The 13,046-nt window shown below is 42.8% G+C and overlaps 1 protein-coding gene across 1 annotated transcript in view; it reads right to left on the bottom strand.

The window, feature by feature from the left end:
- Chmp4b (charged multivesicular body protein 4B) overlaps window positions 1–4,779 on the bottom strand; it is a 40,924-nt gene extending 36,145 nt beyond the window's left edge. The window contains exon 1 of the mRNA XM_026383208.2: window positions 4,443–4,779. Within this exon, the coding sequence (XP_026238993.1) occupies window positions 4,443–4,632 (190 nt within the window). The 5' untranslated portion in view covers window positions 4,633–4,779. The remainder of the gene's footprint in view (window positions 1–4,442) is intronic.
- Between the last annotated feature and the right edge of the window lie 8,267 nt (window positions 4,780–13,046).

The following is a 13,046-nucleotide window of genomic DNA, read 5'->3' as shown; positions in this document are numbered from 1 at the left end:
GCCGCAGTATGGCAAGTTTGAGGTTAACTTCAGCAACTTAGTAAGACCCCATGTTAAAATGAAACATAAAGGATCAAAGATACAGATCAAATATATAGCTCAGTGATTTCCTAGTACAGCAAAAAAAGAAAGAAAAGAATCTTACGTTTCATTATCTTTTTTAGGTAGAAAACCAACAGAACTGTTTATAAAGGTTCCAAAAAAGACGTAAGTTTGGGTGATTCTTATTAGCTCACCCAGAACATGATCCTGTTTTACATTCAGCTCTCAGTGAAAAAACTTCACCATTTGACAATTAAACTACAAAAGTCTGATCAATAATAACTTTATCAGAAACTCAAAGAAAACACACTCACTCGTTATCCACAACATGCCACACCCTTTCCTACATTATCTTAGCTAATCCTCACTAGAGCCATGTGAGAATATTATCTCATAAGTGATATTTAAGTCTCTTGTTGGCAGGGACCGCATCCAGTTCGTCTCGGTATCCCAGCACTGAGTATGGGGCCTAAAACACAGTCTACTGAGCACAATGGCACACGCCTGTAATCCCAGTGGCTTGTGGAGGCTGAGGCAGGAGAATTGCAAGTTGAAAGGCAGTCTCAGCAACGTAGCAAGGCCCTAAGCAACTTCGTGAGACCTTGTCTCAAAATTAAAATAAAAAGGGTTTGGGGTGTAGCTCGGTGATAAAGCACCTCTGGGTATAAACCCTGGCACAATAGATAGATAGATAGATAGATAGATAGATAGATAGATAGATAGATAGATAGATGATAGATAGATAAATAAATGTCAGCCTGCCACATTCTTGGGAATAAATACATGGCTAAAGGAATGGAAAATAAATTTAGAACAAAACAGGTACACCAAATTTTGCTGTAGGCCTCTACCTGAAACAAATGCCTGGGATACACTGCAAAAGTTTGTTCAAAGAGCTGTTTGTTATCTTTCTAATGTGTACACCACCAAGATAGCTTCCACATTTGGCTACATATTCTGCAGGACAAGGCTTGGTCCCGTCTCACTTTTCTCTCATTTCTTTCTCACTTAGCACCAAACCTTGTATAGGTGGGGCATTTAATAAACTAAGCAATAACAAAGGCCATGATGATACCTCTGGAGATCATGGGAATAAATAGAATGCAAGAAGCCCGCAGCCACCAAATACATTAGCCTCTGAGTTAAGTTCCACCCCCTTAAGCCTCATTCTCCTCTCTGTACAATGGGAACACCAGAACACACCCACAACACTGAGCATTAACCAAATGCCAGGCACTGTGCTGGGAACACAGTGGTGAGCATGATCATAACTTCCTGCTGTGAGCCTCGAATGTAAGAGTTTCATAAACTTCTGTACTGTTATGACACTTCTCCCCATTTCCCGGCTTGCTTAATGGCATCACCATCTACAACAGCCCAAACTGTAAACTTTGGAGTTGTTCTCCTTTCTCCTTCATCCGACCCACTCCCACAATTCCATTAAATCACCAAGTCTTCCTTGATTCTCCTTCAGAAGTCCCTGACATGTGTTATTTCTCTTTCTGTTTTCCATGCTTCTACTCTGGGCCCTCTGTTCCCACCTGAACAACTGCAGGTCTCCCAGTGATAATGATAATGGAGGGCATTTATTGATCTCTCACCATATGGCAGGCACTATGCTAAGAGCTTTGCATACATAACATATTTCAATCCTATAAGGCAAAGACTAGAACCGTGGTTTATAGAGGAAGACTCAGAGGCTTGGAGTAACCTGCCCCTGACACACAGCTAGAAAGTAATGAAACTATAGCTCAAATCCAGGCCTTCGAGATTCTATCCATCCCTTACTGTATTCCTGCCTCTCAGTCCCTTCCTGGTCAGTCTACACTCCTTTATTTATGCTAATGAGTATAGGAGAGGAGGTAAACTGACGGCCCACCTCATTCTCCTTCCTCTGCAAAGCCCGTAACAGCCCTTCCACAGGAACTCACCTCTTCAGCCTCAGCCACCATACACACTCATGCTTTAGCACTGACATAATTACTCTCCACCCTCCCCCACCCCCACACTTCCAATCCTGACTTCCTGGAGGGCAGGCACAGTGTCTGCTCATCTCTGAAGCTCAAGGTCCCAGCACTGTAGCAGGTCAATGATTATGCTGAGTGATTGGTATGTAGGTGGTGGTGTTAACACCTCACAGAAGCATTCCATTACAGAGGACAGTAACAAAAAGACAGGCTAACTCAAGGACAGACTAGAACCCAGCCCAGTGGCGCACACCTGAAATCCCAGCTACATAAAAGTCTGAGGCAGGAGGATTCAAAAAAAAAAAAAAAAAGACTACTTTGAACAGTAATTGCAAAGTGAGACTGATGTTCCAGCATGCCAGCAGCCTTTCTCCAAACCTCCTGAAAGCCAATTCAATCACCTGTACAACTGCAGAAACTACAGAACAACTGCTCTCTCAGATGGGAGAGGAGGTAAACTGAAACCTCCTCCACTACCCTGCAACAGGACAAGCTTTCCACAGTGCAGACAGGCAGAAACCATGATTCTAATTACCGCTGGCAAATAACAGAATCCTAATCAAGGGAGAGTTCTCAGAGAAAAAAGCTAGTGACAGCAAAATACAGCCTGCTCTCTATTTCCATAGTTACAACTGGAGTCAAGGCCTCAGACGGACATCTACAACTGCCAGATGACCCACCTCCTTACTCCAGCCCTCATCCCCTCCCACTTTCCAAAGAGCAGTTAGACAATGTTTTAAAACTCTTATCACTGATTAGGGCACACTCCAACATAAAACCCTCCAAAATTCTTCTATCCACTTAGAATCCAATCCTTGAACTTACAACTGAAAAGTTTGGATTCTAAGTTGAAGGTCCAATTGGACCTTCTCCTTATTTCACATTACTCTCCCTTCAATCACTACACTTCTTTTGCTTTCTTCCTCTTTTGGCCAACTTCCTGGCCTTTTCCCTTGTACTCCTCCCAGCCTAGAAGGCTCCTCCTTCCTCTCAAGGCTCAGTTCAAACTTTACCTTTTCAAAGAGGCCTTCCCTGATCATTCTATCAAAAGTGAGACATCCCTCCTACCCATCACCTGTTTTTCTTGTTCAGTACTTAATTCCATCTCCAAAATGAATACTTTCTTCATTTATTGTTCTGTATCTGTCTCTCCCCCCCTGGGGTGGAGGTCATGTTTTGTTCACCCCTATGAGTACACCATTAGGCACTCAGGAAGAATTTCCAGGATGTTTGTTGATTATTGCAGAATAGTATTCTTGGGATACACAATTCTTTCTTTTTTAAAATGGCAAAAACATCTATTTAGCTCCTACTATGTGCTGAGCACTATGAATCCAAGATCTTCCTTTCAGAAGGGTAAATTAACTAGCTCAAGGTCACACTACAGACTTTGCTAGCTGACTTCTGAGTTAAATACTTGTTTGACTCTTAAACCCCTCTCATTTCTGCCCTCTTTGAGGGGAAGCACTGCCACTACTATGATTCTTTCTCACATTACAGTAACAAAAAATAACAAGCTTTACAGTTGTCAAAGCATTTTCACATTCATCTCACTCAAGAAAAATAAAAAGTACTTGCTCAGAATGCAATAAAACAACAAGAAGTAAAGTAAGAGTGCCTCAAAGATCAACAACCGGGAGTGTGGACTGGGGAGGAGTCTGGCCAACGAGGCTTGGAGTCCATATTTCTAGTTCAGAAGCGATGGGGAAGCAGTGAGTCACAGGATTGCAATACGAGGAAACTGATAAAGCCAAGCTGAGGCAACCAAAAGTGAATCACAGAGCTCGAGGACACCTTAGGCCTCATGGAGGCCAAACCCTAGCTGATGGATGAGGAAACTGAGGTCTCAGGGGAAAGCAACTTGTTCAAGTTCACTTAGAATGTAAACAGAACTGAAACCAGGGGGGCCTCCTGTCCCCCAATCTTCTTTTCTCTCCATCGAGGAGAGTTTTCAAGGAGAACCCTGAGTCAGGGGTAGGGAAGGGGCTAAGGGCAGTCAAAGACTCCACGTAGGGGTCGGGAGAGGGCAGGGGTGGGGCCAGGAAGCACTTAAATGTTAGGATGGGGGAGCAGACAGGAGCCAAGAAGGGTCAGAAGCAGTGGCCGGGAAGGTGGGTGAGAACAAACAGAGGAAAAGGAGAAACAGACAGGAACAGAAGGCAAGTGCTGCCAGATCAGGGTCTGAAGGGGCCTGGCAGGGTGAGGAGAGCCGGAGGGGAGAGGGGTGGCATGAGTCTGGTGTGGAAGAGCCCAGGGTCGGGAGATACTGAAGAGGTCAGAGGCGTCCCGACCCGGAAGGCCACAGAAGGGGATCTGACGGAAAAGAGTTCCAGGGTCGTAGAAGACCCCGAGGCGAATCAGACGAAGGTACAGTCCGGGCCCGGGGAGCCTGAGGGGAGCGAGTGGGGAGGTGGCGGGGCCTGGCTGCCTCACCGCGCTTGTTTTTGGTGCCGTGCTTCTTAGCGGCAGTCAGCTCCTGTTCGATCTTCTTCTCCAGGAACTCCTGTTTCTTGCTTAGCATCTCCTCCGTGTCCCGCAGCCGCTGGATGGCCTCTTGGGGGGTCGGGCCGCCCTTGCCGGCCTTACCCCCTCCAGCCCCGAACAGCTTCCCGAACACCGACATGGTTGCTGCTAGCCGAGGCGGCCTTCGCCGCCCGCTCCGGCTCGGCTCGGCTCCGGCGCCCGCTCCCGGCCCAGCCGCTCCCTGCCGCCGCAGGCCTCTCCTCCGCCTCCGCCCCGCAGCTGGGCCCGGCCGCGCCACCTCCCACAGGCCCCCACGCCCGGCCCGGCCGGCGTCAGGGCAACGCGCCGCCGACTACAACTCCCGGTGTGCAACGTGCTGGCGGCGCCTCGAATCTAATGGTGGGGGCCGCGCTGCATGCCGGGAGGCTATAGTCTTCCGGCTTGAGGCGCTCCACGGCGCACCTTTTTAGTATCGCTGGGGTCAAAGGGCGAGGTGGCATGCTGGGAAATGTAGTCCCCTAGGACTAAATTTCTGTAGGACTGGAAGAACAGGAAGGGAATTAACAGTATTAAAAAGTTAGGAGTTGGGGATGTTGTATTAAAAAGACAGGAGTTGTTGGATGATGTTAGAGCCCTGAGTGAGATCCTAGCGCCTAAAATAATAATTATTATAATTATATTTATAATATAATAATATAATATTATGTTATATATTATATGCTAATTATTAAATATTATATTTAATGATGTTATAATTATAATGTTATAAAATATTATAGTTGTTATGTTAAATGCTATATGTAATATATAGTGTGTACTATATATTATGTGATATTATTATTATATAATTAATGGGCACATTCTATGAACTACACATTGTGAAAAGTGTTTTACATATATTATCATATTTAAATCCCATAAGCAGCCCATGATAGATAATACATGTTCCTATTTTGTAGATGAGAAAACCAAGACTCAGAACTGAGCGACACAAACTAGCTTAATGTACTAGCCCTATTTTTACAAATGCTTTTCCCTCTACATGTAATGCCTTTCTACTCTTCACACACCTAACAGGTTTCTTGAAATCAGGGAGAGGCTAACTACCTTGGCACAGTACTTAAACTGCAAGTCTTCAAAATTTGCCTTGACGACTTGGGCAAGTTACTTCCCCTACCCTGTGTGCCTCCCTTTCTGCAACTGTAACTGAACATGATGATAACAGTGTTAGGTCGGTGGCAGAGACTTGGTGGCAACTTAGTGGCAACTTAGAACAAAGCAGCCCCCGCTGCTTTGAACATCAATTAGATGCGGGGGGGGGGGGGGGGACGCCTGTCAATCAGCCAGATCTCCTGACTAACGCCTGTCAATCAGCAGGACCCCCCTGGCCAATCCTGGAGTTCAGCCAACTCCCCTGACCAACTCCAAGGGGGCAAGGGACCCTAGAGACACCTTTTCCTGTCCCAAGCCCTTCCCTTCCTGCTGTAAGCCCCATAAAAGTCCAGTCCGGTTGAGCTTCCACTCGGTTTCTCCTCAGACCCTTCCCCTGTCCCCTCTGTGGGTCTGATCGAGTTCCGCCCGGGAGTGATATCTCAATAAAGCCTGTTCAGCGGCCCTTTTAAATCTGCCAACTTTGGTTGCTGCCTGCCTAGCCTGATCTGACAAACAGGACCTCCTAGAACTTTATGTGAGATAGGGAATGTAAACTGCTTACTTAACATAGACCTGGCACACAGCCGGCAGAAGCACTCAGAAATGTGTATTTGAGCCAGGTGTGGTGATGCTTACCTGTAATCCCAGAAACTCTGAAGGCTAAGGCAGGAGGATTGCAAGTTTGAGGCCAGTTTTAGCAATCAGTGAGACCCTGTCTCAAAATCAAAACCAAGAAGGACTGGGGATGTAGCTCAGTGGTAGAGGGCCCCTGGGTTCAATCCACAGTAGGGGGGGGCGGGGGGTAGTGTATTATTACTAAGCATTATGAATCATCATTATGGGCAATTATAATTAAAGCAGGGGGCAACCCAGCACTTTCAAAAGTAACAAAAGTGTTGAGGATTTTTCCCTGTGCAGTAAATATGCCCCACCAGTTATAGGGCTGCATTTCATTGTTATTCCTTATCTTTGCTGTCAAGAATCACTTCTCAGGGGCTGGGGATGTGGCTCAAGCGGTAGCACGCTCGCCAGGCATGCGTTCAGCACCACATACAAACAAAGATGTTGTGTCCGCCAATAACTAAAAAGAAATAAATATTAAAAAATAAAAAAATATATAAAAAATTTAAAAAAAAGAATCACTTCTCAGAACTGTAGATAAGGCTAGAGCTGAGTGGTAGAGTGTACAAAGGCCTGAGTTTCATCCCCAGCACTGAAAAAACAAACAAAAAGAATCACTTCTCCACCATTAATAGCCGATTCTTCTCCAAATATATCATTCTAATTTGCTGCTTTCAATCTTTGGCATTTGTTAGACTCACATGAAAACAGAGTAAATCAGATCTGAAGTGTTCTACAATAAAGAAAAATATGATTTCTCAAAGATCTTTTATTCCTCCCTGGACCTTTCTAAGTTACTTGGAAAAAAAAGAATTTTAAATAAATGAGAATTTAATGAACTTCTCCTCTATTACATGAGAAAATATAGATGAGTCTTGTCTCCTCCTTTGGCTACGATCCACATATAAATAATAACCACGCCTTGGATATTGTTGTTGTTGTTTCAATATGCCACAACCCCCACCTGCACATACAGACAGCCACTCCCAGAGGGGTAGAGTTCATGTCACCCAACTTTCCATGTTGGAAGAAATTTTCAAATGTGGAAGACATGCTAGAACTGTCAAGAACTCAAAGCAGCATGCACTATAAGTCACACTTGTATTTGCTCTGTAATTGAGACATTGCAATGTTTTCATCAAAGTAAACACACACAGAGAGAGAGAGAGAAAGAACCAAGGATGTTTCAACTAAGCCCCATAATGGGTACAACAACCACTTCAGATCTAAGCAGTCTGCACCCTTACCTCTTATCTAAGTCATGCTCGCAGGCACACAGGTAATAAAAGATTTGCTAGGTTTGAGCCATTTACCCCAAAAATATATGAAGAGGCAGGTGCTGCAGACCTCACCATCTCACAGTGCTGTGGGGCAAGCTGAGCCCCTCATGTCATAACTCTGTGAACCCAGAAAAATGTCTTAGGAATATTACAGCAGAAAACTCAAATTTAATCTCAAGTACCAGCCCCTAAGCAATTGGCATACCTGCGCTGCTTGGTTAAGAATAATTTTGAGCTGACCTCAGGACTCAGCTTGGTTAAGAATAATTTTTTTCCTACCTCAGGAAAAAAGTGCCAAGATCAATTCATGATGTTCGCCTAGGATGCGGGATGGGAAGTGGTGACACGTGAGCAAAGGAAGCTGCATCTTGGCTGAGGATTCAGCTGCCATGGTGAGGACTCACAGGGTGAACTGCTTATCAACGGGGAGCCTTGGGCTTTAGTTTTCTGGTCTTGTGCAAAATGCACAGCCTTTTCAAACCTTGACCAACTGGTATTAGTTCATTTAAAACTATGTGAAAAAGAATAAGCCACCAGTACATGTAAGCTTGGAAGACTAACAGGTATTATAGTGAGTGAAAGAAAGCAGATATAAAAGTCTATTAAGAATGTTCAAGCTGGGGATGTGGCTCAGTGGCCAAGTGCCCCAAGTTCAATCCCTGGCACACACACACACACAAAAAAAATGTTCAAGGGGCTGGGATTGTGGCTCAGCGGTAGCACAATTGCCTGGCATATGTGAGGCACTGGGTTCGATTCTCAGCACCGCATGTAAATAAAAAATTTAATTGTCTATCAACAACTAAAAACAAAAAACAAATTTTAAAAAAGAATGTTCAAAATAGGCAAGGGGCTGGGGTTGTGGCTCAGTGGTGGAGTGCTCGCCTAGGATGCATGAGGCACTGGGTTCGATCCTCAGCACCACATAAATGTAAAATAAAGATATTATGTCCACCTAAAACTAAAAAATAAATATTTTTTTAAATAGGCAAAACTAATCTATGATGATAGGAGTCAGAACAGTGGTTACCTCTGGTAATACAATTACGAGGTATTGGACAGGTTCAATAGCAGGATTCGATGGTGTTCACATGGTACATGAGAATTCACCAGTCTTTACACATAAGATCAATGCCTTTACACACTGTATATACTTTACTAACATGTTATACTGCAATGTAAAAGCCATCTCTAGTAAGAGCAGCAATAGAAGCATATGGTTTTACTTGAAAAATACCTATCTCGTCTCCATCATCCTTCAAAGCCCTGTAATATATAAGCATACTATATCACCTCCTATTGTACAGCCCAAAGATAATAGGAATTACCCAAGGTCACACAGTTTAGGATGCCCAGTCATCAATTTGTAGTCTTCTTAGAAAACTTGTCAAAAAATGAAAAATTAATAAAACCTTAATTATTATAAAACTTGGTCTCATATAATTATGTTAAATTAAATATGGAGATTTTGCTGATTTTTAGTTGCCAAGACAATCAAATGTAACCAACATATTCTCCTGATTTAAAAAAAAAAAAAATTTTAAAAGGCTGGGGTTGTGGCTCAGTTGTAGAATGCTTGCCTAGCATGTGTGAGGCCCTGGGTTCGGTTCTCAGTACCTCACATAAATAAAATAAAGGTGCATTGATAACTAAAAACATGTTTTAAAAATTAAATAAATAAATAAAAATTTAAAAAGATTTAATGAACTTTAGGAGAGATCTGCTCAAACTGGTTAAAGGATATATCTGAGAAATCCCAGATAATATCATACTTAGTAGTGAAAGACTAGAAGTTTCTCTCCTAATCAGGAATAAGATAAAGATACCTATTCTCACCACTTCTATAAAACACCATAGTAAAAGTTCTTGCCAGGGCAATTAGACAAGAAAAAAAAAAAAGATCCAGATTTAGAAAACAATTAAAACAATGTCACTTTGCAGATGACATGATCTGAGATATATATATATATATATATATATATATATGATATAAGAACTAAAACTATAAATCTCTTAGAAGGAAACGTGTAAACTCTGTGACCTTGAATTAGGTTAAGTTTCCTAAATATGACACCAGAAGCAGAAGCAAAAGCAATAAAAGAAAAAAATAGATGTTGAACTTCATCAAAACCAAAAATCTTTTGGGGGCCAGGGTTATTGCTCAGTGGTAGAGCATTTGCCTAGCGTGTGTGAGGCCCTGGGTTCCATCTCCAGCTCCGCAAAACAAAACAACCATAAGACCCTACAAACTCCTTTGCCCATCAAAAGAAGTTATCAAGGGGATGGGGATGTGGCTCAAGTGGTAGCGCGTTCATCTAGGATGTGCGAGGCATTGGGTTCGATTCTCAGCACCACATAAATGTAAAATACAGATATTGTGTCCACCTAAAAACTAAAAAATAAATATTAAAAAAAGAAATTATCAAGAAAGTGAAAAGATAACCCTCATAATGGAAGAAAATCTTTGCAAATCATATATCTGATTAGAGTTTAATATTCAGCATACTCATGTGTGTGTTTCTTTTTCTTTTTCTTTTTTTTTTTTTTTTGCAGTTCTGCAGTGCTGAGGATAAACCTCAGCGTATTCAAGCACTCTACTACTGAGCTGCACCCCCATCCCCCAGAATATACTTTTTAAAACTCAAGAACAAAAAGACAAATAATCCAATTAGAACATAAGCAAAAGATTTGAATAGAGCTCTTTTCAAAAAAGTTACACGGTCAATAAGCACAACCCGCCCCAAAGATTGTTAACATCATTAGTCGTTAGAGCAATCAAATGAAAATCCCAATATCACAGTGAGATGCTTCATTCCCACCAGGAGGGCAGAAACTAGCCAACAAAACAGAAAATATTGAATGTTGGCAGGAATGTGGAAAACGGAAATTCTCATATATTGCTGATAGATGTAAACTAATGCTGCTGCCGTGGAAAACAGTTTGGCAGCTCTTCAAAAAGCTAATCATAGAGTTACCATATGACTCAGCAATTCCACTCCTACTTTTATACCCAAGAAACATATGTTCACAAAAAAACTTGTACACCAGTGTTCATAGCAACATTATTCCTAATAGCCAAAAAGTGGAAACCACCATTGATATCTAGCAATGGGTAATGAATAAACAAAATGTTCTATATTCATACAATGGAATATTATTTGGCTGAAAAAAAGGAATGAAAAAAAGAAAAGAAAAAAGTTAAAAAACAAATAAAAAGGCATGAAGTTCTGACTCATGCTAGATTCATAAATTAACCTTTAAAATGTAGCACTAAGTGACAGAAACCAGACACAAAAGGCCTTATGCTATATTCCATTTATATAAAATGTCCAAAATAGGCAAATCTGTAGAGATAACATGTTAGTGGTTGTCAGGTGATTGGGAAGGGAAAATGAGGAGTGAATGCTTCCTGGGTACAGGGTTTCTTTTAGGAAGATGAAAATTTAATAGAACTAGAGAGTGGCAATTATCACACAAAATTGTGAATATGCTGAAGAGCACTGGATTATATGTGTTCAAATAGTTGAAATGATGAATTTTATGCCTTTTTTTTTGATATTGAGGATTAAACTCAGGGGGCACTCAACCACTGAGCCACATCCTCAGACCTATTCTGTATTTAATTTAGAGACAGGGTCTCACTGAGTTGCTTAGTGCCTTGCTTTTGCTGAGGCAGGCTTTGAACTTGCAATCCTCCTGCCTCAGCCTCCTGAGCCGCTGGGATCACAGGCATGTGCGCCACACCTGGCTTTATCTCAATTTTTAAAAATATGTTGAAGTGGGCTGGGGATGTGGCTCAAGCGGTAGCACACTCACCTGGCATGCGTGCGGCCGGGGTTCGATCCTCAGCACCACATACCAACAAAGATGTTGTGTCCACCGAAAACTAAAATAAATATTAAAAAAAAATTTCTCTCTCTCTCTCTCTGTCTCTTAAAAAAAAATGTTGAAGTAATGAAAAGAGAATATACTTTGGTGCCCACCATACACGTCTAGATTGGAACTGGGGTGCAGGGAGATTTGTGGGGCTACTATTGTAGCTCAGGAGCAGAGATAGGCTAAGCTTGCATGATATGAAGCCTTGGGTTTAACCCCAGCACCAAAAAAAAAAAAAAAAAAAAAAAAATCAAGGCTATGGCATTCTTTCATGTACTTTACTTGCCTCAGTTTCCTCATCTGTAAAACAAATGACATCATCTTCCTCACCCTGTCATTCTGAGAATTCAATGAGAACACAGAAAAAAGTACCTGACACTAAGTGTGCATCCAATAAGTATTTATAAAATAAACAGCCATCATAGGAATAAAAACCAACAGCTGTCGAGCCCCCACTCTGGGTTAGACAGCTCACACAGAATATCCTATTTAGGCTGGAACTGGGGGTCAGTGGGAGAGTGAACGCTGAGCATGCAGAAGGCCCTGGTTTCAATCTCCACCACTAAAAACACAACCCCAAAAAGATCTCATTTAGGGGCTAGGGCTGGGGCTCAGTGGTAGAGCACTTGCCTGGCACATGTGAGGCACTGGGTTCGATCCTCAGCACCACACTGAAAAATAAGTAAATTTTAAAAAAACTTAAAAAAAAATTATCATTTAATCACCCAATTACAGCTCTGTGAGGCAGATAGGTTACAGCTGAAAAAACAGAAGCTTAGAGGTTGAATAACTTGCCCAAGATCACACCATCATTAAGTGGTGAGGCTGCCACTTGGACCCTGAGAAAATAATAGAAAATCCTTATGGAGCACTTTTTAAGCCACACCAGACACTGAGCTGAGCTTGCTACGTGCATTATCTTGTTTCGCCCACACAAGTGCCTGAAGTGGTCCCCATTTTAGACATTAGGAGCTGGAGAAACAGGAAGAACAGCTTTCCAAGGTCACATGGTTTGTAGGCTGCAGAGCTGGGATTCATACTGTAAAGGGCAACAGCTCGGCCGCTGGCCTGTCCTGCCTGCATCCTAATGAATGAATGGACAGAGAGACGCAGGCACACAGAGGAAAGTAAATGAAGTGTGGTCGGTCTAGGAGCAGGTGTGACTTCCCTGGGGAGTGGGTCAAGTTAGCAGTAGGGTAGATCAGATCCGACCCAGCAGAACCTGGGAGGGATGAGCAGGAGGTAGGGGAGACCGCAGGTCGGAGAGGGGCCTACACTTGAGGTGAGGGGGGGTTGCAGGGCCTACTCCATGCCCATGCAGCTGAGCACATACTGACCAGTTGGCAAGTCCTATGTTCTCTCAAGGGCCACAGAGGCTCCAGGAAATGACTTGTGACCTCCTGACCTTACCCCAGAGAAACTTCCTCACCCAGGCCTAGGCCCAAGGCCAAGGTAAACTAGAAATTTCCTTCTGCAAGGAAAGAAAGGTCCACGTCCAAACCCGTAGATTATCTGGTTTGTTCAAAATACATCCAGAATCCCACTATTCGGTACCATCTTCACAACTGTCCCTTCGGTCCAGGTCACCATCTCTTTTGCCTGGACTATTGCAGGAGTCTCTTGTTGAGGGCAGAATAAGAGTCTT

Source organism: Urocitellus parryii, chromosome 6 (assembly GCF_045843805.1).
Source record: "Urocitellus parryii isolate mUroPar1 chromosome 6, mUroPar1.hap1, whole genome shotgun sequence".
Lineage (NCBI taxonomy): Eukaryota > Metazoa > Chordata > Mammalia > Rodentia > Sciuridae > Urocitellus > Urocitellus parryii.
Note: the sequence above shows the minus strand (reverse complement) of the source record. Positions and strands in the feature narration are given on the sequence as shown.